The sequence below is a fragment of the Oncorhynchus keta genome, chromosome 32 (genome assembly GCF_023373465.1).
Source record: "Oncorhynchus keta strain PuntledgeMale-10-30-2019 chromosome 32, Oket_V2, whole genome shotgun sequence".
NCBI classification, from domain to species: Eukaryota; Metazoa; Chordata; class Actinopteri; order Salmoniformes; family Salmonidae; genus Oncorhynchus; species Oncorhynchus keta.
Window position 1 is genome coordinate 17,440,163 of NC_068452.1, and position 24,937 is coordinate 17,465,099.

General features: G+C 43.5%; 1 protein-coding gene across 2 annotated transcripts; it reads left to right on the forward strand.

Moving 5' to 3' along the window:
- The first annotated feature begins 11,809 nt into the window (after nt 1-11,809).
- Nucleotides 11,810-17,826, forward strand: LOC118365179 (26S proteasome non-ATPase regulatory subunit 3-like). Of its 2 annotated transcripts, none has more exons than XM_035747157.2 (12): nt 11,810-11,964; nt 12,075-12,239; nt 12,881-13,071; nt 13,337-13,474; nt 13,686-13,822; nt 13,988-14,178; nt 14,471-14,574; nt 14,777-14,891; nt 14,975-15,094; nt 15,237-15,340; nt 16,770-16,976; nt 17,568-17,826. In XM_035747157.2, the coding sequence occupies exons 2-12, from the start codon at nt 12,080-12,082 to the stop codon at nt 17,643-17,645; spliced, it is 1,545 nt and encodes a 514-aa protein (XP_035603050.1). In that variant the 5' UTR covers nt 11,810-11,964; nt 12,075-12,079; the 3' UTR covers nt 17,646-17,826. The 2 variants fall into 2 exon arrangements, with proteins under 2 accessions (XP_035603050.1, XP_035603051.1); XM_035747158.1 differs by having other exon boundaries at nt 11,818-11,964; nt 12,079-12,239.
- The last annotated feature ends 7,111 nt before the right edge of the window (nt 17,827-24,937 follow it).

The window sequence follows — 24,937 nt, forward strand, 5'->3', positions numbered from 1 at the left end:
AGCAAGGCCCCTGAACGCTTGTGTATTTTCTGCACTATGCAATGATATGGGCAGCGATCATGTAAAGCTTTTACAACATACAGAAGTGCGCTGGTTATCAAGAGGCAAAGTATTGACGTGTTTTTTTAAATTGAGAGACAAGCTTAAAGTTTTCTTTACTGACCATAATTTTCACTTGTCTGAACGCTTGCATGATGACGAGTTTCTCACACGACTGGCCTATCTGGGTGATGTTTTTTTCTCACCTGAATAACCTGAATCTAGGATTACAGGGACTCTCTGCAACTATATTCAATGTGCGGGACAAAATTGAGTTGGAGTTCTTCTCTGTCTGCATTAACAAGGACAACACACAGGTCTTTCCATCATTGTATGATTTTTTTGTGTGCAAATGACCTCAAACTTTACGGAAATTGTCAAATGTGATATAGCGAAGCACCTGAGTGAGTTGGATGCACAATTACACAGGTACTTTCCCGAAACGGATGACACAAACAACTGGATTTGTTATCCCTTTCATGCCCTGCTTCCAGTCCACTTACTGATATCTGAACAAGAGACCCTAATCGAAATTGCAACAAGTGGTTCTGTGAAAATGTAATATTAATCAGAAGCCACTGCCAGATTCCTGGATAGGGCTGCATTCAGAGTATCCTGCCTTGGCAAATCGGCTGTTAAGACACTGAAGCCCTTTGCAGCCATGTACCTATGTGAGAGTGGATTCTCGGCCCTCACTAGCATGAAAACTAAATACAGGCACAGACTATGTGAAGAAAATTATTTAATACTGAGACTCTCTCCAATACAACCCAACATTGCAGAGGTATGTGCATCCTTTCAAGCATACACTTCTCATTAACTTGTGGTGAGTTATTCACAATTCTATGAACAAATAAAGTTTTATATGTAAGATGGTTACATAAAGAGTAAAATTATTGATTATTATTATATTATTATTTGTGCCCTGGTCCTATATCCCATGAGTCGGGTTGTGACAAAAACTCACACTCATTCTTATGTTTAATAAATTTATAGTATAGTGTGTGTGTGTGTGGCAGGCTTACAATGATGGCAAAAAAACTACATTTGAGAGTGCTCTGACCCTGGTGCTAGAGGGGGTACGCATCTGGAGGTTGCGTGTTTGAAGAGGTACAGGACTATAAAAAGTTTGGGAACCACTGCGTTAGATGACTGTGTTCTTCATTTCCCCGATCACATCACTTTTCATTATGAAGTTTTTGTGTGTACAACAAACTGTGAGTAGCATTTTTTCATCACTTGTTATGAGCTGGGATGTTTGTCCTGCAAATACTTAAAACGTTTCCAATGCATTTAGTTAGCATTCTCTATTGGATTTTACATGTACTTGTTAGCATTGCTAAACTTTGAGTTACAAAGGCTCAGTGGGGTTTGTTCAGTGCCGGTATGGCACAAGGTCGGTATGAAGGTATGACAATCTGGAGTCCGACAGTGGTGGAAAAAGTACCCAGTTATCGTACTCGAGTAAAAGTGAAGATACTTTAATAGAAAATGACTTAAGTAAAAGTGAAAGTCACTGATTAAAATACTACTTAAGTAAAAGTGAAAGTCACTGATTAAAATACTACTTCAGTAAAAGTTTTTTAAAGTATGTGGTTATAATATACTTCACCCTTGTGTAGTCTTAACATTCTGCATACTCCCCTTGTCCTAAGGGTCAAAAATGAACCGCCTTCACTAAACCACTAAACCCCTAAACCCCTAAAAGCAGCTTAATTGAATTTTAAACCCCAAATCTATTTTGCATGAAGAAACAACCTGTCACTTTTCACAATGCAGAATGACTGCATTTCAATCACTGGACACTACAAATTTTTTATTACAACACAAAAGTAGAGGCTTATTATTATTATTGCTAAAGGTACTGCATAGGTGTAAACATTTTTTTTTGCAAGAGATAGCTCTTGTATAGCTTAAGAAAGTAGCAGAAATGTGCAGAAAGTAGTTTTGAATGCATTTTTATTGGCAACATAGTGATATATTCGTATATACTGTACAATGAGGAATTCAACTACAAAATAGTCGTCTTCCCCCATTTTTTTAACCATTGCCACCCCCCACAAGGTGTAATAACAACAACAATAAATAAGAATAAGATAAGATAATAGATACAAATCAAAAATGTGAAGAACATAAATCAATCAACTCTAACTAGTACATGTAGGTCAGTATGCAAGTGTGTGTGCATGGACTTTGCAGATATATTTCTCACATGTGCAGCACATAGTATTTGTTTTACAGTCCTTCTTTGGGGGCAGAATTGGCATCTCCAACTCTTGCCTGCCCCAGCTAAAGTCTCAGGTGGATCAGGACAAGATTCAGCCCCCTGAACAGCTTTCACAAGTGCTGCAGAGGCTGCTGTGCGTGGGAGGCGCTCCCTTCTTTCAATGTGTGGGTTTACAAGTGCCTTTCCCAGCTGCTCCAGGAACAGCCTCCTCTTGTTCCGCTTATCAGGCATCCAGGTAGGGTTGATCTTGTTCCATATCAAGGAAGGCACAAGGCATTGTGATATGGGCCAGCGGGCAGTTATCCTCCTGGCGCTGTAAGTTCCAATCACCTTGTCCAGGTTGTCCACACCTCCTTTGTTGTGGTTGTAGTCCAGGATGATGGCTGGCTTCCTGTCCTCGCGATCACTGATCTCAGCCGTTTTGTGCAGTGTGCTCAGGAGGACCACATTCTTGTTCCTCTTTGGGAGGTAAGAAACTAGAGTGCTGGTGGGGGTGAAGGTAAACTTTGATGAGAAGGCCTCTCTCCCCCTTGTTGCGAGGTGTGCAGGGGGGAGCTCAGGCCATGGTGATCTTCCACTTCAGGGGCTGCTGGCTGAGTTCAATCAGTAGCACACATAATCTCAATTTCTCATTGTGTATGTGTGTGTGTGTCTTTGTGGTTTTTGTGGTGTGTAAATGATTTTATAACTGCTGGGTCAAAAATGACCCTACGGTGATGTTTCACTCTTTCTAATGTTGGGGTCACTCTAGGAAAAGCCATCAAAGTTCAAGTAGAAAAAAATATAATTTAGGGAGTTTTTCTCTGCTGTTAAACACAGTGGCGGGTCATTTTTTACAGCACAAGGGTTAAGTATCAAAATATCATATTTCTTGTATTACAGTTTTTCCCAACTGTTAAAACAAGTTTTCTGAAACTTCATCTCAGGTACTCAAAACTCTAAACACAAAACAGTTAGCCAATTTCTCCAACCCCCGCAGACATCTTGCAAATTGAAACACAGCAATCATAATCATGTCCTCCCTGCTCAGAATGAAACTGTATACAAATGAGACACACACACACATGAATCTAACTTAGCGACAACCGAGATCACACTAATGTGACATATTCTTAACACCACTTAATATCAGAACCTATTTCAGTGAAAAGACTAAGATGTTGTTGTTATATTGTATATTGTTTGTGTGTACTCAAATAAGAAAAAAAATGCAAAAATACAGTAAACATATTTTGCATATGCAAAGGAAGAAAAATAGGCCTATTCTGTACTGCTTATTAGATCAACTGTAGAAATATAGTCAAATCAGAAGTCAAGAAACCAAATCAGTCATATCTGTTGTTTTAGTCCAGCCCCAGTTTTTCATTAACATCACAGGCGATATATTCTCCATGACCAGACAGCGGGGGAAATATCTTCTGGCATGACGCATCCACCCCAGACTGGACTCTGCTGGAAAGTCACCACGGGCCAGACGTTTGTGGGGTTTGTGATCATACACCTTGCACTGCCATGCTGAAAACAACTCCTCAATGGGGTTGAGAAATGGGCAATATTTGTAATTTAATTTGATATTTTTTTAACTAGGCAAGTCAGTTAAGAACTAATCCTTATACAGAATGACGGCCTAATATTGTGGGAGATGGTTATGGAGCCAGTTGCGGACCTGAGAAGCCCGATGGGAACTCACATTGTTCGAAATTAGAACATACATTTGCTGCTCTGGATCACCTGGCACTCTCTGCTCTGGCTGAAAAAGGTTGTCATGTAAGGTGTTCAGGAAACTAACGAGATGGGCAGTGTTGTATGGTCCAAGGGTGGCATGGCGGTGGAGGACCCCATTGTGGCTCATAGCCTCGCATATTGTGGCATTTCCCCCTTCGCTGGCCAGGCACCTCAATGACGGCCCTTTTACAACACGGAGCCCTGCTGGTCCATCACGACTGGTCTGCCGACGTAACAGCACGAGGGGGCTCCAACAGACTTCTTTTCCGTCGCGATGTCCCTCTAAGTCCCTTCTGCTAGCTTGCTAGCCCCGGCCCGCTAGCTGTCTGAATTGCAGTGTCTCCAACCCGCCGAGCTACTCACTGGACCCCTATGATCCCTCGGCTACGCATGCCTCTCCCTAATGACAATATGCCTCGTCCATTTTGCTTAGCGTTTATTGCCTTATTCCACTAACCCTTTCGTTCCACCTCCCACACATGTGGTGACCTCGCCTAGTTTAAATGATGTTTCTAGAGACAATATCTCTCTCATCATCACTCAATGCCTAGGTTTAACTCCACTGTACTCACATCCTACCATACCTTTGTCTGTACATTATGTCTTGAATCTACTCTACCGACAATCACCACATTATTATTGGCAGACTCAACAGCCTTTGTTTCTCAAATGACTGCCTTGCCTGGTTCACTAACTACTTCTCAGAAAGAATTCAGTGAGTACAATTGGAGGGCCCATTGTCCTGACCTCTGGCAGTCTCTATGGGGGTGCCACAGGGTTCAATTCTCCGGCCGACTCTTTTCTCTGTATACATCAATGATGTCGCTCTTGCTGCTGGTGATTCACTGATCCACCTCTACGCAGACGACACCTTTCTGTATACTTCTGGCCCTTCTTTGGGCACTGTGCTAACTAACCTCCAGACGAGCTTCAATGCCATACAACTCTCCTTCCGTGGCCTCCAACTGCTCTTAAATGCAAGTAAAACTAAATGCATGCTCTTCAACCGATTGCTGCCCACACCTGCCCGCCCGTCCAGTATCACTACTCTGGACGGTTCTGACTATAATATGTGGACAACTACAAATACCTAGAAGTCTGGTTAGACTGTAAACTCTCCATCCAGACTCACATTAAACATCTCCAATCCAAAATGTAATAGAGAATTGGCTTCCTATTTCCCAACAAAGCATCCTTCACTCATGCTGCCAAACATACCCTCGCTCAGATTGGGCTGCACTCTCTGCCCAGCCTTTATTTAGGTGATTGTTAGGTCTCAAAGATTAGGGTTTAGGTGGTGAATATTGAAGAATTATGGAGAAAAAAAACATTTGTAGAAGGATATTAACAGTAATTTCTGGTGACTTTTCAAATGACCTTCTACTCCAAAATTTGTGAAAATAAAATGATGTTGACACCATCTAAAACAGAGAGCACTTACTCTTTTACCAGAGCCGATGCATGGCCCATATTATCAGGCAGGTGTGCTATTAGCAATAAGCATTACCATCTTTAGCCCAACTGATGTAACATAACATTGTGTACAGTGCATTGATGGATGTATAAAATGAATGCATGTGACAAAATGAAAATAGGAACATTTATTAAGCTGTATTGACACAAAGCGTACAAAAGCAGACAATTTATAGCTTGAAACTCTATGTCAACAGTCCTATCTTTGTCTGTCCCTGTCTTTGTTTCTCTATCCCTGTCTGGGGTGGCAGGTAGCCTAGTGGTTAGAGCGTTGGACCAGTAACTGAAAGGTTGCTGGATAGAATCCCCGAGCTGACAAGGTACAAATCTGTTGTTCCGAGCAAGGCAGTTAACCCACTGTTCTCCAAGTGCCGCGGATGTTGATTAAGGCAGCCCCCCGCACCTCTCTGATTCAGTGGGGTTGGGTTAAATTATTATTATTATTAAATGCAAAAGCCACATTTCAGTTGTACAAATGACTAGGTATCCTCCTTTCTCTGTCCCTGCCTCAGTTGTTGTTGTCATTGACTTGAATAGCAGATGTCACACCTCACTCTTCTTTTTTTGTTGGCCACCTCCTCCTGCGATGGCCCATCTACTGCCACCCTGAAACATACAGTTGAAGTCGGAAGTTTACATACACTTTAGCCAAAAACATTTAAACTCAATTTTTCACAATTCCTGACATTTAATCCTAGTAAAAAGTCCCTGTCTCAGTTAGGATCACCAATATAATTTAAGAATGCTTTTATGTCTTTCATCACATTCCCAGTGGGTCAGAAGTTTACATACGTTCAATTAGTATTTGGTAGCATTACCTTTAAATTGTTTAACTTGGGTCAAACATTTCGGGTAGCCTTCCACAAGCTTCCCACAATAAATTGGGTGAATTTTGGCCCATTCCTCCTGACAGAGCTGGTGTAACTGAGTCAGGTTTGTAAGGTCTCCTTGCTCGAACACGCTTTTTTTCAGTTCTGCCCACAATTTTTCTATGAGATTGAGGTCAGGGCTTTGTGATGGCCACTCCAATACCTTGACTTTGTTGTCCTTTAAGCCATTTTGCCACAACTTTATGAAGTATGCTTGGGGTCATTGTCCATTTGGAAGACCCATTTGTGATCAAGCTTTAACTTCCTGACTGATGTCTTGAGATGTTGCTTCAATATATCCACATGATATAATATATATCAAATCAAATCAAATCAAATGTTATTTGTCACATACACATGGTTAGCAGATGTTAATGCGAGTGTAGCGAAATGCTTGTGCTTCTAGTTCCGACAATGCAGTCATAACCAACAAGTAATCTAACTAACAATTCCAAAACTACTGTCTTATACACAGTGTAAGGGGATAAGGAATATGTACATAAGGATATATGAATGAGTGATGGTACAGAGCAGCATACAGTAGATGGTATCGAGTACAGTATATACATATGAGATGAGTGTGTAGACAAAGTAAACAAAGTGGCATAGTTAAAGTGGCTAGTGATACATGTATTACATAAGGATGCAGTCGATGATGTAGAGTACAGTATATACGTATGCATATGAGATGAATAATGTAGGGTAAGTAACATTATATAAGGTAGCATTGTTTAAAGTGGCTAGTGATATATTTACATAATTTCCCATCAATTCCCATTATTAAAGTGGCTGGAGTTGGGTCAGTGTCAATGTCAGTGTGTTGGCAGCAGCCACTCAATGTTAGTGGTGGCTGTTTAACAGTCTGATGGCCTTGAGATAGAAGCTGTTTTTCAGTCTCTCGGTCCCAGCTTTGATGCACCTGTACTGACCTCGCCTTCTGGATGATAGCGGGGTGAACAGGCAGTGGCTCGGGTGGTTGATGTCCTTGATGATCTTTATGGCCTTCCTGTAACATCGGGTGATGTAGGTGTCCTGGAGGGCAGGTAGTTTGCCCCCGGTGACGCGTTGTGCAGACCTCGCTACCCTCTGGAGAGCCTTACGGTTGAGGGCGGAGCAGTTGCCGTACCAGGCGGTGATACAGCCCGCCAGGATGCTCTCGATTGTGCATCTGTAGAAGTTTGTGAGTGCTTTTGGTGACAAGCCAAATTTCTTCAGCCTCCTGAGGTTGAAGAGGCGCTGCTGCACCTTCTTCACGACGCTGTCTGTGTGAGTGGACCAATTCAGTTTGTCTGTGATGTGTATGCCGAGGAACTTAAAACTTGCTACCCTCTCCACTACTGTTCCCTCGATGTGGATAGGGGGGTGTTCCCTCTGCTGTTTCCTGAAGTCCAAAATCATCTCCTTAGTTTTGTTGACGTTGAGTGTGAGGTTATATTCCTGACACCACACTCCGAGGGCCCTCACCTCCTCCCTTTAGGCCGTCTCGTCGTTGTTGGTAATCAAGCCTACCACTGTTGTGTCGTCCACAAACTTGATGATTGAGTTGGAGGCGTGCGTGGCCACGCAGTCGTGGGTGAACAGGGAGTACAGGAGAGGGCTCAGAACGCACCCTTGTGGGGCCCCGTGTTGAGGATCAGCGGGGAGGAGATGTTGTTGCCTACCCTCACCACCTGGGGGCGGCCCGTCAGGAAGTCCAGTACCCAGTTGCACAGGGCGGGGTCGAGACCCAGGGGCTCGAGCTTGATGACGAGCTTGGAGGGTACTATGGTGTTGAATGCCGAGCTGTAGTCGATGAACAGCATTCTCACATAGTTATTCCTCTTGTCCAGATGGGTTAGGGCAGTGTGCAGTGTGGTTGAGATTGCATCGTCTGTGGACCTATTTGGGCGGTAAGCAAATTGGAGTGGGTCTAGGGTGTCAGGTAGGGTGGAGGTGATATGGTCCTTGACTAGTCTCTCAAAGCACTTCATGATGACGGAAGTGAGTGCTACGGGCGGTAGTCGTTTAGCTCAGTTACCTTAGCTTTCTTGGGAACAGGAACAATGGTGGCCCTCTTGAAGCATGTGGGAACAGCAGACTGGTATAGGGATTGATTGAATATGTCCGTAAACACACCGGCCAGCTGGTCTGCGCATGCTCTGAGGGCGCGGCTGGGGATGCCGTCTGGGCCTGCAGCCTTGCGAGGGTTAACACGTTTAAATGTCTTACTCACCTCGGCTGCAGTGAAGGAGAGACCGCATGTTTTCGTTGCAGGCACTGTATTGTCCTCAAAGCGGGCAAAAAAGTTATTTAGTCTGCCTGGGAGCAAGACATCCTGGTCCGTGACTGGGCTGGGTTTCTTCTTGTAGTCCATGATTGACTGTAGACCCTGCCACATGCCTCTTGTGTCTGAGCCGTTGAATTGAGATTCTACTTTGTCTCTGTACTGACGCTTAGCTTGTTTGATAGCCTTGCGGAGGGAATAGCTGCACTGTTTGTATTCGGTCATGTTACCAGACACCTTGCCCTGATTAAAAGCAGTGGTTCGCGCTTTCAGTTTCACGCGAATGCTGCCATCAATCCACGGTTTCTGGTTAGGGAATGTTTTTATCGTTGCTATGGGAACGACATCTTCAACGCACGTTCTAATGAACTTGCACACCGAATCAGCGTATTCGTCAATATTGTTATCTGACGCAATACGAAACATGTCCCAGTCCACGTGATGGAAGCAGTCTTGGAGTGTGGAGTCAGCTTGGTCGGACCAGCGTTGGACAGACCTCAGCGTGGGAGCCTCTTGTTTAAGTTTCTGTCTGTAGGCAGGGATCAACAAAATGGAGTCGTGGTCAGCTTTTCAGAAAGGGGGGGCGGGGCAGGGCCTTATATGCGTCGCGGAAGTTAGAGTAACAATGATCCAAGGTTTTACCACCCCTGGTTGCGCAATCGATATGCTGATAAAATTTAGGGAGTCTTGTTTTCAGATTAGCTTTGTTAAAATCCCCAGCTACAATGAATGCAGCCTCCGGATAAATGGTTTCCAGTTTGCAAAGAGTTAAATAAAGTTTGTTCAGAGCCATCGATGTGTCTGCTTGGGGGGGGGGATATATACAGCTGTAATTATAATCGAAGAGAATTCTCTTGGTAGATAATGCGGTCTACATTTGATTGTGAGGAATTCTAAATCAGGTGAACAGAAGGATTTGAGTTCCTGTATGTTTCTTTCATCACACCATGTCTCGTTAGTCATGAGGCATACGCCCCCGCCACTCTTCTTACCAGAAAGATGTTTGTTTCTGTCGGCGCGATGCATGGAGAAACCCGTTGGCTGCACCGCCCCGGATAGCGTCTCTCCAGTGAGCCATGTTTCCGTGAAGCAGAGAACGTTACAGTCTCTGATGTCCCTCTGGAATGCTACCCTTGCTCGGATTTCATCAACCTTGTTGTCAAGAGACTGGACATTGGCAAGAAGAATGCTAGGGAGTGGTGCACGATGTGCCCGTGTCCGGAGTCTGACCAGAAGACCGCTACGTTTCCCTCTTTTACGAAGTCGTTTTTTGGGGTCGCTGCGTGGAATCAATTCCGTTGACCTGTTTGTAAGGCAGAACACAGGATCCGCGTCGCGGAAAAAAAATATTCTTGGTCGTACTGATGGTGAGTTGACGCTGATCTTATATTCAGTAGTTCTTCTCGACTGTATGTAATGAAACCTAAGATGACCTGGGGTACTAGTGTAAGAAATAACACGTAAAAAAAACAAAAAACTGCATAGTTTCCTAGGAACGCGAAGCGAGGCGGCCATCTCTGTCGGCGCCGGAAGTTAAGCTCATGGGACCAACACTTTACATGTTGCTTTAAAAACAAATGTTCAGTGTTATTAGAGGAGAAGATGGCTCATTAATTATACAGACAAAAACAATGTGTGTTTAAAAAAAAGGAGACTTCATGAATCATTACTACAATATGGAAAAAATGATTCAATCAAACTAGCAAGTATAATTGAAACTGAAAAGTGTGATGACATTATCTTTCATTAATGGCACTTGATGTTGTATACACATTCCCAATACAAATATTTAATACTATCTGATTTTTCCAAATGCACATATATGGTTATTCGTTACAAGGGTTCACAATTATTATCAAATGGTCAAATTATGAAAGACATGCGAGGGAAAACAATGCCAACAATTGAATAATGCAGAGTCCATAAGTGACATATGCTCATATTATTGAACAGGAAGGGGGTCTCCCCTTCTGCAGTCCGTTTAGGTACACACACACATACTTCACATACACCACCCACAACATTCATGTTGTCCCGAATGCCACTCTGGGCTCCTGTGGGTGGAACAGGCTTTGGTTTGTTAACCGTCTGTGTGAGATCGCATGTCCCCTTCTTATTGGAGAGAGAGAGAGATCCCCATGGTGGCCGGAGATGGCACAGCATGGGACGGGATCGCTGCATCCCCCCTCTACTACCTCCCCCACCATCCTCCCAACCTTTAATGTGTCTCTCATCACTCTGTTGACATGCCAGCACTTTCGCCATGTCCATGGTAATGGCTCATTCATGTTTACCTCCTTGTGAAAACATTCCCTGATCTATCCTTTCCCTTTTCTCTTTCAAGACTGTCAAGGGAGTTGTGATTATATAACTTTATGACACATCTCTTGCCTTTGGTTTTGGTATCTTTACAGTAAATCTGTGTGGCATGCATGGAATTTTCAGTGGGATCATCATAGTGTTCAGATGATCATAGAAATCATTTTGAAATTGCAATCAGTTTAATTACTGTATGTGTGCGCCTAAGCGTGCGCCTAAATGTTGAAAGTGGATTGGCTCACAAAGTAAATTATCCCACTAAGGATGTATACTGAGCTAAAATATAAATGCAACATGTAAAGTGTTGGTCCCATTTTTCATGAGCTGAAATAAAAGATACCGGAAATATTCCATACACACAAAATGCTTATTTCTCTCTGGTGCTGAGGAGTATTTCTGTCTGCAATAAAACCCTTCTTTGGGGAAAAATAATCATTCTGATTGGCTGGGCCTGGCTCCCCAGTGGGTGGACCTGGCTCCCAAGTGGGTGGGCCTATGCCTTCACAGGCCACCCATGGCTGTGCCCTTGCCCAATCTTGAAATCCATAGATTAGAGCCTAATGAATGTATTTCAATTGACTGATTTCCTTCTATGAACCGTAATTTTGTAAAATATTTGAAATTTTTGCATGTTGCGTTTATGTTTTTGTTCAGTATATATGTGTCAATGCGAGAAAAGGACGTCATATAAATGACAACACAGGCTACAACTCTGTCAAAGCACAATAGGCCTACAATACATATTTTATTTGATCAAAACTCGCCATAAATGGTTTGGATTATTAAGGTAGATGAGTGGAGCCCGAAACAAATTCAATATTTCTTTAAATTGGATTAAGAAAAGTGTTGTTATTGCCAGATCACCCTGTTTTATATCTACATCAAACGACAATTCATACTAAAAGTAGCGTTACAGTGAAAATGATCACTTTATGCAGCTATCTATTACTTTTGACTGCTCGATATTATCAGCATCAACTAGTATGGTACGTCTCCATAATCCTTTGCGTCTCGCAATAGTTGCCAGTCATTCTGCCGACGAGACGAATGTGAGTGTTGAATGGAGTCAAATAAGAATTCTACGTGGTTTATTTTGACTTGGCTTATTGATAGGTAAGTTTTTATATTCATTTTTTAAAACTTGCACATTTGATTTCAGACAGTATGAAAGAGACAACAGCCAAGAGACGCGAGAAACCCAAGGACTCTAAGGCTGAGAAACAGAAGGATGCGGGCCCCGAGCCGCAGGATGTGGAGATGCCGGAGGAGGACTCTGCCACTGCAGAGAAGAAACCCAAGGAACTTGATACCCTCACACTTGAAGGTAGCTAGCTAGGTGGTTACCTGCGGTTTAACACAAACACTGGAAAGGATACATTCCAACTCGATGTCAGATACGGAATGTTGCAACTGCTTCGGGTTTTTGCTACCTAGCTAACGTCACTGTACCGAATGTTAGTTAGCAAGCTGCTGTTAGTCTATGTAGCTAGCTTGCCTGTTTTAATTGGCAATACTTTGAAGTGTAACTGTCGTTAGAGAATGTAGTTAGCTGACCTAGTTAGCCTGTTACTATATGTTTTGACGTTGGTCTGACTTTAAATTCACTCGCTATATTAGTAACAAGCTAGGTAGCTAACGTTAGCTAGCTAGCTATCTGGGTGCCTAACAACGAAATCCCCTAGTCATAGCTAGCCAGCTAGCTAGTTAGTCAGTTTGCTAGCAATGTTAACTTCACTGTGTGTCAGTTGGAAATCACTTTTACTGCCGTAACCTGTCAAAGCAGTACTTTTATAGTTTTGTGTATCCAATTGTAGCTACCTAGCTTGACAGGTCATTGTATTTACAAATCTTTTCAGTTTTGAATTGAGTGAAAGAACTGACATTAGCTGTCAGATTGTTTTTTTTTTTTAATCATTCTTCCATAAGTCTCTCCTTATGACCTTACTCCTCCAACTCCCGTTGCAGACATCAAGGAGCATGTGAAGCAGATAGAGAAGGCTGTGTCAGGCAAGGAGCCTCGCTTTGTGCTGAGGGCCCTGCGCGCCCTACCCTCCACCAGCCGCCGCCTCAACCCCAACGTGCTGCACAAGGCTGTGTCTGGCTTCTACACCTCCAACGCCGCTGGCAAAGAGTTCCTACTAAGCTTCCTAGAGGAGGTATGATGAGTGCAGATAGAAAAGACTGGTACTACTATTACTACTTCTATTGCTGAGAAACCTTGACTATGAACTATTACTTATTGCCCACTTGACTCCTTTGGTCCCTTTCTGTCCGCTTCTGTCTTTCCTTTTCCCTCCTCTACCCACACCCTCTCCCCTCCATGGATGTCATAAGGTGAATGCACCAATTTGTAAGTCGCTCTGGATAAGAGCGTCTGCTAAATGACTTAAATGTAAATGTAAATCTCTTGCATCCATCCAGCCCATGGATACTGAGGGAGATGTCCAGTTCAGGCCCCGTACAGGGAAGGCAGCTGCCACCCCCCTGATCCCTGAGGCGGAGGCCTACCTGCAGCTGCTCCTGCTGGTTTATCTCACCAACAACAAACGCTACACAGAGGTGGGCTGACGGGAGTTCACACACTCTCTGTCTATCGCATGCCTCTGTCTCTCGCTCTCATGCATGCACAGTACATATTTATGTTGGATTGAGCTCTGAATTCTCTTTGGTATATACAATGCTCACCACACAGTAGTCCTTAGAAAGAAATGTCTGGATTAATTCCCGACTGCCTGTCTTGGTTGTTAGCTTCTCACTTTTCTCTCTGTAGGCCCAGAAAGTGTCAGATGAGCTCTTGCAGAAGATCGGACCTCAGAACCGGCGTGCTCTGGACCTGGTGGCCGCTAAGTGTTACTACTACCATTCCCGCGTCTATGAGTTCCTCAACCAGCTGGACACTGTGCGTAGGTAAGCCCACCAACACTTTCACTGACTGTTTATGTTTTTTCTGACTTAAACACATAGTGGGGAAAGATGGAGGTTGTCTCAGAAGGCAGTTGGCCAGTTTGAACCTATGCAGGTTCAAATGTAATGCCTTCGATCGATTTTGAACTAAAAACCCTTCTCTCTCAGTTTCCTGCACACGCGCCTGAGGACGGCCACCTTGCGGCACGACGCCGACGGCCAGGCCACACTGCTCAACCTGCTGCTGAGGAACTACCTGCAGTACAACCTGTACGACCAGGCTGAGAAGCTGGTGTCCAAGTCAGTCTTCCCTGAGCTGGCCAACAACAATGAGTGGGCCCGCTACCTCTACTACACAGGTGAGAGGGACTGGGACGGAGAGGGACTGGGACGGAGAGGGACTGGGACGGAGCCCTAAGCATACCAATTTCTGTTGACATAAGGCGTCACCCGTTATAAAACTGTATACATTTTACTAGTAAGACATCAGAAGTTTAATTAGTTTAATCACATTCAATTGAATTATGTTTATCGGGCCTCTACAGGTTTTCAAGTGACCATAAGAAACTGCCTCAGAATATGAATGAATTTGTAGTTGTGGCTTAGTTTGCTGCTTTTCCACTCTGATCATTCTCTCCTTCAACCCTCCAGGTCGTATCAAGGCCATCCAGCTAGAGTACACAGAGGCCAGGAGGACCCTGACCAACGCCCTGAGGAAGGCCCCCCAACACACAGCTGTGGGCTTCAAACAGACAGTTAGTACCCCCAGCATGTAGTTTTGTGTGCAATTATTACATTTTGCGCACACTTTTACGTTAGTCTTTTAGCACTCTTATCCAGAGCGACTTACAGGAGCAATTAGGGTTAAGAACCTTGCTCAAGGGCACATCAAGAGATTTTTCACCTAGTCGTCACAGGGATTTGAACCAGAGAATATCTTCTCTCTATCCCTATCAGGTTCACAAGTTGCTGATTGTGGTGGAGTTGTTGCTTGGGGAGATACCAGACAGGCTGCAGTTCCGCCAGGCTCCTCTGAAGAGATCACTAGCGCCCTACTTCCTGCTCACCCAGGGTAAATTGCCGGCAAGCTGGGTCATGAGAATGAGTCTTAAGCGCGAGTAAGATGTGAACCCTGGTCTCTTTGTTCCCACACAGCTGTCAGGACGGGTAACCTGGCCAAGTTCAACCAGGCCCTGGATCAGTTTGGAGAGAAGTTCCAGGCAGACGGCACCTATACCTTGATCATCCGCCTGCGACACAATGTCATCAAGACAGGTCAGTGACCAGGGCTTTCACTTCGGGCTCTTCTTCCACATTCTCAGATGGCTTCCTCTTCTTTTTAACAGTTTTTGGTCATGGCTCTTCATTTTTAACATGTGAATGACTTGTTGATATTTAACACCATCTCTCCCTGTAGGTGTGCGTATGATCAGCCTGTCATACTCACGCATATCCCTGGCAGACATCGCTCAGAAGCTCCAGCTGGACAGTCCAGAGGATGCTGAGTTCATAGTGGCCAAGGTAACATGATATAATACAGCCATAATCAGTTGGTGGACTGCGATCCGTGCCCAGATTGGGGTCAATATGGTCTAGGGGTGCGTGGATCAGAAAACCAGTCGGTATCTGGTGTGACCACCATTTGCCTCGTGCAGCGTGTCAGATCTCCTTCACATAGGGTTGATCGGGCTGTTGATTGTGGAATGTTTTCCCACTCCTCTTCAATGGCTGTGTGAAGTTGCTGGATCTTGACGGGAACAGAAACACGCTGTCATACATGTCGATCTACAGCATCCCAAACATGCTCAATGGGTGACGTGTCTTGATTATGAAGCCCGAGGAAGAACTGGGTCATTTTCAGCTTCCAGGAATTGTGTACAGATTCTTGCGACATGGCATTGTCATGATGAAACATGAGGTGATGGTGGCACATGAATGGCATAACAATGGGCCTCAGGATCTTGTCACGGTATCTCTGCATTCAAATTGCCATCGATAAAATCCAATTGTGTTCGTTGTCCATAGCTTATGCCTGCCCACACCCCTCCGCCCCATCGGGCACTCTGTTCACAACGCTGACATCAGCAAAGCGCTCGCCCACATGACTCCATACACGCCATCTACCCGTTAGTTCAAACCTGGATTCATTCATCAAGACCACACTTCTCCAGCGTGCCAGTGGCCATGGAAGATGAGCAATTATCCACTGAAGTCTGTTAGGATGCTTATCTGCAGGCAGGTCAAGACCCTGGTGAGGATGACGTGCATGCAGATGAGCTTCCCTGAGACTGTGTGTAGAGATTCTTTGGTTGTGCAAACCCACAGTTTCATCAGCTGTCCGGGTGGCTGGTCTCGGACGATTGAGTAGGTGAAGAAGCCGAATGTGGAGGTCCTTGGGCTGGCATGGTTGCATGTGGTCTGCAGTTGTGCGGCCGGTTGGACGTACTGCCAAATTGTCTTAAATGTCGGAGGTGACTTATGGTAGAGAAATTAACATTACAGCTCTGGTGGACATTCCTGTAGTCAGCATGCCAATTGTACACTCCCTTAACTTGACACATGTGGCTTTGTGCACCTGTGCAATGATCATGCTGTTTAATCAGCTTCTTGATAATGCCACACCTGCCATGTGGCTGGAGAAATGCTCAATAACAGGGATGTAAATACATTTGTGTGAAATAAGTTTTTTGTGCTTATGAAACATGGGACCTTTTCATTTTTGTTCAGTATGTGTATGTATATATTGTACCTTAAGCTCATGATTTAACCCCACCGCCTGCTCTACATCAGCTCATACAAGGATTTCCTAAAGAGCATTAATAGGGAAGCACATCACTTGTGTGTAATGAATATGGAATTCTGTCAAATGTCCTAAGCCACCGGTGGCAAGGGTAAACTACCTCGGTCTCTTACTGATTTTCTTTCTCCCAACCTCATCCCTCTCTTCCAGGCTATCCGTGATGGAGTGATTGAAGCCAGCATCAACCATGAGAAGGGCTATGTTCAGTCTAAAGAGACCATGGACATCTACGGTACCAGGGAGCCCCAGCTGGCCTTCCACCAGAGGATCTCCTTCTGCCTGGACATACACAACATGTCTGTCAAGGCCATGAGGTTTCCACCCAAGGCTTACAACAAGGACCTAGAATCAGCAGAGGTGTGTACCAACTTTTTACTAATCCTTGTATTAGCCCCTGAAATTGACTGTCGTGAGGGTTCTTTTGTAGGAGATAATATGAAATTGTTCTTTATATCTGTGCTGCTGAACTACCGGTATGCTATATTTTACTGTTATGACCACAAGGGGGCAGTGTTAACTAGCTTTGTAATGTTATATTTGGGACTAGAATTTCAGACTAAATGCTAACTGTCATTCTAAAATGTTAGTTATTTGCAAACTTAATCATTTTAAAGATGCACTATGCATAAATCACTCCACCATTTTCTGGTTGCTAAGTCTAATAGTTTGCCTAATTTCAGTTTGAGATTCATTGTACCATCAAACCACTGAAATATATTTTCCATAACCAAAAATATTATATTTTCAGCTGTTTGAAGCTGGTGTACAAAACCAGATTTAAAAGACGCAAAAACAAAACTTAAGAATGGGAGGCATAGTAATAGGGCACATAGAACAGATATAATGCTTTCAATGAGAATGACAGATCTATAACACATTTCTGTGGGAATTTGGTCAGGTCTCCCAAAAAGTTACATACTGCAGCTTTAGTGTGTGTTTGCATTTCAGGAGCGCAGAGAGCGGGAGCAACAGGACCTGGAGTTCGCCAAGGAGATGGCGGAAGATGACGATGACAGTTTCCCATGATCCTCTGAGAGGAACGAGTACAAGGATGCCTTATTGTTTTTTCCCTTTCTCTCCCCCCTCTATTCTTCCTCCTCCCTCTTGTAATAGTTGTTTTGTTTATTTCTCTGCAGGCACAAGGCCATTTATAACATATGTATGTTAGCATTGTAACATACAATAAGAACACCTCTATTCAACCCTACCACTGGTCCTCGTTGTCCCTGTTTTTAGACTTTGCGTGTCACTGTCAACTTGCTGGGAGAGACATTTTGTGTATTATGTATTGAGTTTGAGGCCAGCACGCAAAACCAGTCTTTGTCAATTTTATCTAATTTGGGGAACACTCATTTGTACAGTGAATGTCTAGCAAATTAAGAAGCTTTTGGCACAGAGCAGCTTGTAAGTTTTTCTGTCAGGAATTTATGTTGGCTCCTTGGTTGTTATTTTTGCTGCGCAATTCAATATCTTGACAGCAGCCCTTTCTAAAATGCAGATATGGAAACTCATATTTCAAAATACCTTGAGGAAATCAATGAATTTGTTGTCCCTCTTTAGGACTGTGCCATTGAGCTCAACTAATTAGATTTGTCTCTGCCTCCTTATTCACGGCTCCTGTTCCTTCCTCTGATTTCTTCATTTAGCTCCCTCTTCCTCCTGCCTCATAGGGTGCATCCTAATTATCTCTTTTGTTCCATTAGCTTCATGTATTTTAAAAGAAGTGACTGGTATAATAGTGCATTCGGAAAGTATTCAGACCCCATGACATTTCTCACATATTGATACGTTAGCATCATATTTTTCCCCTCAATCTACACACAATTCCCCAATATAATGACAAGCAAAAACAGATGTTTTGAAAATTTGGCCAAATGTATAAATAACTGAAATACTACATTTGCATAAGTATTCAGACCCTTTACTCAGTACTTTGTTGAAGTGCCTTTGGCAGTGCTTACAGCCTAGAGTCTTCTTGGCACAGCTATATTTGGGGAGTTTCTCACATTCTCTGGAGATCCTCTCAATCTGTCAGGTTGGATGAGGAGTGTTGGCTGCGCAGCTATTTTCAGGTCTCTCCAGAGATGTTTGATCGTGGTCAAGTCCGGGCTCTGGTTGGGCCACTCAAGGACATTGAGACTTCTCCCGTGTGCTTAGGGTTTTTGTCCTGTTGGAAGGTGAACCATCTCCCCAGTCTGAGGTCCTGAGCGCTCTGGAGCAGGTTTTCAAGGATCTCTCTGTACGTTGCTCTGTTCATCTTTCCCTCGATCCTGACTAGTCTTCCATCCCTGCCTCTGAAAAACATCCCCACAACATGATGCTGCCACCAACATGCTTCACTTTAGGGATTGTCCCAGGTTTCCTCCAGAAATATTGCTTGGCATTCAGGCCAAAGAGTTTACTATTGGTTTCATCTGACCAGAGAATCTTGTTTCTCATGGTCAGAGTCCTTTAGGTGCCTTCTGGCAAACTAAGCGGGCTGTCATGTGCCTTTTACTGAAGAGTGGTTTCCGTCTGGCCACTCTACAATGAAGGCCTGATTGGTGGAGTGCTGCAGAGATTATCCTTCTGGAAGGTTCTCCCATCTCCACAGAGGAATTCTGAAGCTCTGTCAGAGTGACCATCGGGTTCTTGGTCACCTCCCTGACCAAGGCCCTTCTCCCCCAATTGCTCAGTTTGGCCGGGCGGCCAGCAAGAGTTTTGGTGGTTCCAAACTTCTTCCATTAAAGAATGGAGACCACTGTGTTCTTGGGAACCTTCAATGCTGCAGACTTTTTTTTTTTTTGTATCGAGACCTGTGCCTTGACGCAATCCTGTCTCTGAGCTCTACGGACAATTCCTTCCACCTCATGACTTGGTTCTTGCTCTCACATGCATTGTCATGTGGGTGGGACCTTTCCAAATCATGTCCAATCAATTTAATTTACCACATGTGGACTCCAATCGAGTTGTAAAAATGTCAAGGATGATCATTGGAAACAGGATGCAGCTGAGCTCAATTTTGAGTCTCATAACAAAGAGCCTGAATACTTATGTAAATAAGGTATTTCCTTTTATTTGTAAAAAAATAAATAAATGTGCAAAAATGTTTTACCTGTTCACTTTGTCATTGTGGGGTATTTTGTGTAGATTGATGAGAAACATTTAATTGAATCCATTATAGAGTAAGGCGTAAAGAAATGTGGGAAAGGGGAAGTGCTGTCATACTTTGACAGCACTGTATAAACCAGTCATAATTGCAGTCCTATACCAGTCACTTCCTGCGAAGTGAACAATGCCCATGCCAACACCAATCCAGTGCTTTTCAATATCTGCAGAATAGTGAATGAGTCATACTTCAAGTGGGAGAATAGATTATTGGGACACACACAGGCATACAGTAATGGGGCCATTGCAAGGTAATGATGGTTCTGGAGCATCGCGCTTGATTACTCATTCGCTAAAATGAAAATGTAATATTAAAGCTCTAGGCAAAATGTATCGTGGCTCGTGTTCACTAGCAAGCGGTAAATTGCCTTCGCTTGTGGGCCTGCTGACGTTAATTGCCTACCGTCTGTAAGCTGTTCGTGTCTTAACGACCATTCCACAGGTGCATGTTCATGAATTGTTTATGGTTCATTGAACAAGCATGGGAAACAGTGTTTAAACCCTTTACAATGAAGATCTGTGAAGTTATTTTTTTTGGGGGGGGGTTACAAATGATCTTTGAAAGACAGGGTCTTGAAAAAGGGACTTCTTTGTTGTTGCTGAGTTTGGTAAACACTGAAGTGTATAATTGTAATACAATCTTGGTCCTGAGACATCAATGCTTAGACATTGTAACTAATAGACTAGAAACAGGATTTAACTAATTAAAGGCTGATTTTTAGGCTGATAAACACAGGATAGGTGTAGTATTTCATCAAATGAGACTTAATGTCAACCAGCAGAGACTATGAAACACTTTATAGAAAGAAGTTCTTGCAAACTATTACAGATTACAAAGGGAATCGCAGCCGAGAGCTGCCCAGTGACACGAGCCTACCAGACAAGCTAAATAACTTCTATGCTCGCTTCCAGGCAAGTAACACTTAAACAGCATCAGCTATTCCGGAAGACTGTGATCACGCTCTCCGTAGCCGATGTGAGAGATTTTTAAACATGTTAACTTTCACAAGGCCCCTGGGCCAGACGGATTACCAGGACATGTACTTCGAGCATGCGCTGACCAACTGGCAAGTGTCTTCACTGACATTTTCAACCTCTCCCTGTCTGAGTATGTAATACCAACATGCTTCAAGCAGATCGCAATAGTCCCTGTGCCCAAGAACACTAAGGTAACCTGCCTATATGACTAATGACCCGTAGCACTCACGTCTGTAGCCATGAAAGGCTGGTCATGGCTCACATCGACACCATTATCCCAGAAACCCTAGACCTACTCCAATTTGCATACCGCACGAACAGATCCACAGATGACGCAATCTCTATTGCACTCCACACTGCCCTTTCCCACCTGGACAAAAGAAACCCCTATGCGAGAATGCTATTCATTGACTACAGCTCAGCGTTCAACACCATAGTGCCCTCAAAGCTCATCACCAAGCTAAGGACCCTGAGACTAAACATCTCCCTCTGCAACTGGGTCCTGGACAACCAGGCTGCCCCCAGGTGGTAATGGTAGGTAACAACACATCCACCACGCTGATCCTTAACAAGGGGGCACCTCAGGGGTGCGTGCTCAGTCCCCTCCTGTACTCCCTGTTCACTGCACAGCCAGGCACGACTCCACCACCATCATTAAGTGTGCTGATGACAGAAGTGGTAGGCCTGAACACAGACAACGATGAGACAGCCTATAGGGGGGAGGTAAGAGACCTGACCATGTGGTGGAAGGACAACAACCTCTCCCTCAACATGTTCAAGACAAAGGAGATGATTGTGGACTACAGGAAAAGGAGGACCGAGCACACCCCCATTCTCATTGACAGGGCTGTAGTGGAACAGGTTGAGAGCTTCAAATTCCTTGGCGTCCACATCAACAAACTAACATGGTCCAAGCAGACCAAGGGGGCACGACAAAACCTATTCTCCCTCAGGAGACTGAAAAGATTGAAGGAGAGAGACTGTTATTGGGAAAATAGGGTAGTTAAAGAAGGTGGGAATCTGTGTGGCCTCACCTGGTGTCCACACTAAGTGGCTGCAGAGTACTTAATACTGAAAAACGTGAATGGACACACAAGGACAAACAATATAGCGTAGTTATAGAAATAATGAAGTGAATGGTTGGCCCTCTTGCCTATTCTTTGACGGTGGAAGGAGCCACAGTTATAATCCTGAGCCTGATTACTGCACAACACAATCCATCAATCAGATTGATACATGAGTGTTTAGGTGTGGGTTATAGGGTGTCTAATTGTTCCACATTCTTTCAATATGGGTGACTTTAAATAGTCTGTTTTGTTTTTGTACAGACATCACACCCTTACCTAAACAGCACCCTCACCTGAGAAGTAGAAATCAAATGGAGAGAAACTAGGAATTGAATAACTGCAGTTGACATAGCTAAGTAAATGGAATAATACTCTTATTGCAATGTGGATGACTTAAAAAAGTCTTTGGATGTGCATAGTGTAGTGTATGGTGTTGCCATGGAACAGCACCCTCTTCGAAGAAGTAGGAGGTGAATATCTCCCGCACACGGATTGCTTCTCTTGCTGTGTTTTTGGACCCCATCCTTGAAACATCCTGCAGAGCAGCAGACTTCTCCTCTGGCACACGGCGGCGAGCTGCAGATCCCCTCCTTGTCCTTGTGTCCATCCTCAGGAAGTTATGCAGAACACAGGTAGCCTTCACACGCCTGAATTCCTCCTGGAGGCAGTCCCAGATGGCCTTGGTCACCCAACCTTGCAGTGTCCTACACTAACTGTTTTGAAGGAATCTCCAGTTACAAGGTAACTGTAGGAATATGGAAGATAATGTCATTATTAGACTTTTACATCACCAGGTCATTGTGGATTACTAAAGTATAATATCCCTTATAATAAAGTATGATAACATTGGATTGATAGATGCATGGGCACACACAGTTGAAGTCGGAAGTTTACATACACCTTAGCCAAATATATTTAAAAACTCTGTTTTTCCACAATTCCTGACATTTAATCCTAGTAAAAATTCCCTGTTTTAGGTCAGGATCACCACTTTATTATAAAACTGTGAATTGTCAGAATAATAGTAGAGAGAATGATTTATTTCAGCTTCTATTTCTTTCATCACATTCCCAGTGGGTCAGAAGTTTACATACACTCAATTAGTATTTGGTAGCATTGTCTTGAAATGGTTTAACTTGGGTCAAACGTTTCGGGTAGCCTTCCACAAGCTTCCCACAATAAGGTGGGTGAATTTTGGCCCATTCCTTCTGACAGAGCTGGAATAAGAGCTTCTTGCTCCGCACACGTTTGTTTATAGTTCCGTTTCAGTTTACATAACTAAGTGTATGTAACCTTCTGACCCACTGGAATTGCGACACAGTGAATTATAAGTGAAATAATATGTCTGTAAACAATTGTTGGAAAAATTACTTGTGTCATGCACAAAGTAGATGTCCTAACCGACTTGCCAAAACTATAGTTTGTTAACAAGAAAATTGTGGAGTAGTTGAAAAACGAGTTTTAATGACTCCCACCTAAGTGTTTGTAGACGTCCTACTTCAACTGTATGTATGTGTACATGTGACATTAACAGGATCATATCAATGATAGCGTCAACAATGAATACATAAATATCCCTTGAAGCTTGATGATGAGTTGATCATTTGAACCAGCTGTGCAGTGCTAAGGCAAAAACAAAAACGGTCACCCCTTTGAGTTCCCAGGACCAGGACTGAGAACCGCTGCTCTTCATTGGGACCTCTACATACGTCGACAGACTTTCATAGCTCTCTTTATCCGAAGAGAAAACCTCACAACAGTCTTCATTATACTCAAATTACACTGCACTGAATAGTATGTTACTATTATCTCCGTCCATACTTCTAGAGACAGGAACTACACAAAAGTACCTGCCCTATCCGGAGCCTACTCTCTTACTTTGACAGTTGGGGCTACTATTCTTTCACCCTCCTCCATGGCTGCTAGCTAGCTACCTACAAATGCAGTTGGAGTTTGTTTTTTTAGTGATAAATACATAAAGATAGCTAGCTAACTTAATTAAATATCACCAGCTACCTATCTATACACTATGTGAAGTTGGCTAGATAGCTAGCTCATTTAGCAGCTCATTTGAGTTAGCCTGCACTGTAGCTAGTTAGGTTTATTTTACATTTTCGAAATGTATTTACTTGAATATGTTCTCCCAGCCTTGTGGACAATTGGAAACAGGGCAGAAAAGTTTGTTTGTCACCAGAGTGTTTTAGAGGATATTACTATTGAAATATTTACCCATTTAATAGCCAGACATTCATACAAACTTTTAAAAATGTTTTAATCTTCATACAAACATGCTATGCAGAATTCTTGACGCACAGTCGATCTTGCTGCTGTCATACGCTGCCAGCACGCCCACAAGCGAGTCACAATGGGCGGCGTAAGCGGCACGCGGCAATGTACCGCAACCTAGTTGGCATTCCCCATGAAAATTCATGAGAAGCGGTGCTTCACCGCGCGGCACCATGTGTGTGCCATTGAACACGGGGGTCAGCCATAATGATACATTCTATATTCAAGAGTCTAGCATTACTGGTAGGCACAACAAATGGAGGGGAAAACATCCTACATTAGAAAATAATTTATGCAATCAAAACTAGCTTATATGCCAATTCTGGAAACGATATGAGCTATTCACAAACGGCATGATAAATGGTACATTATAAACTGGGTGGTTCGATTCCTAAATTCTGATTGGCTGACAGTCGTGGTGTATCAGACCATATACCATGGGTATGGCGAAACATGCATTTTTGATTGCTGTAATTATGTTGGTAACCTGTTTATATTAGCAATATGGCACCTCGGGGGTTTGTGATATATGGCCAATATACCACCGCTAAGGGCTGTTAACACGGATATTGGTCATATAGCACACCTCCTCGGGCCTTATTGCTTAATTAAGACCCCGGGAATGAGATCAGTTATTACCTAAGAAAGGGATTTGTAGTCAAGAGAACAAGTCAGCACACCTTGCAATTAAGATGTGCGTGGGCTTGATGTCATTGCGCAATGGCCAAATCCTGAAGTAAGACTAATTTACTTGCGCAAATAAGGATTTTACAAACGGGGATATTAGTCTTCAATTGTTCTGAGGAAATAAAATAGGAACTAAGCATTAGGTAACCCAAC

What these genes read in the sequence shown, in the direction of transcription:
- LOC118365179 (XM_035747157.2), top strand. Translation starts at nt 12,080, where the DNA reads ATGAAAGAGACAACAGCCAAGAGACGCGAGAAACCCAAGGACTCTAAG. An exon ending in CCGCTACCTCTACTACACAG is followed by an intron (nt 14,179 to 14,470) that starts GTGAGAGGGACT and finishes TCAACCCTCCAG; the next exon opens with GTCGTATCAAGGCCATCCAG. An exon ending in AGGACCTAGAATCAGCAGAG is followed by an intron (nt 16,977 to 17,567) that starts GTGTGTACCAAC and finishes TTTGCATTTCAG; the next exon opens with GAGCGCAGAGAGCGGGAGCA.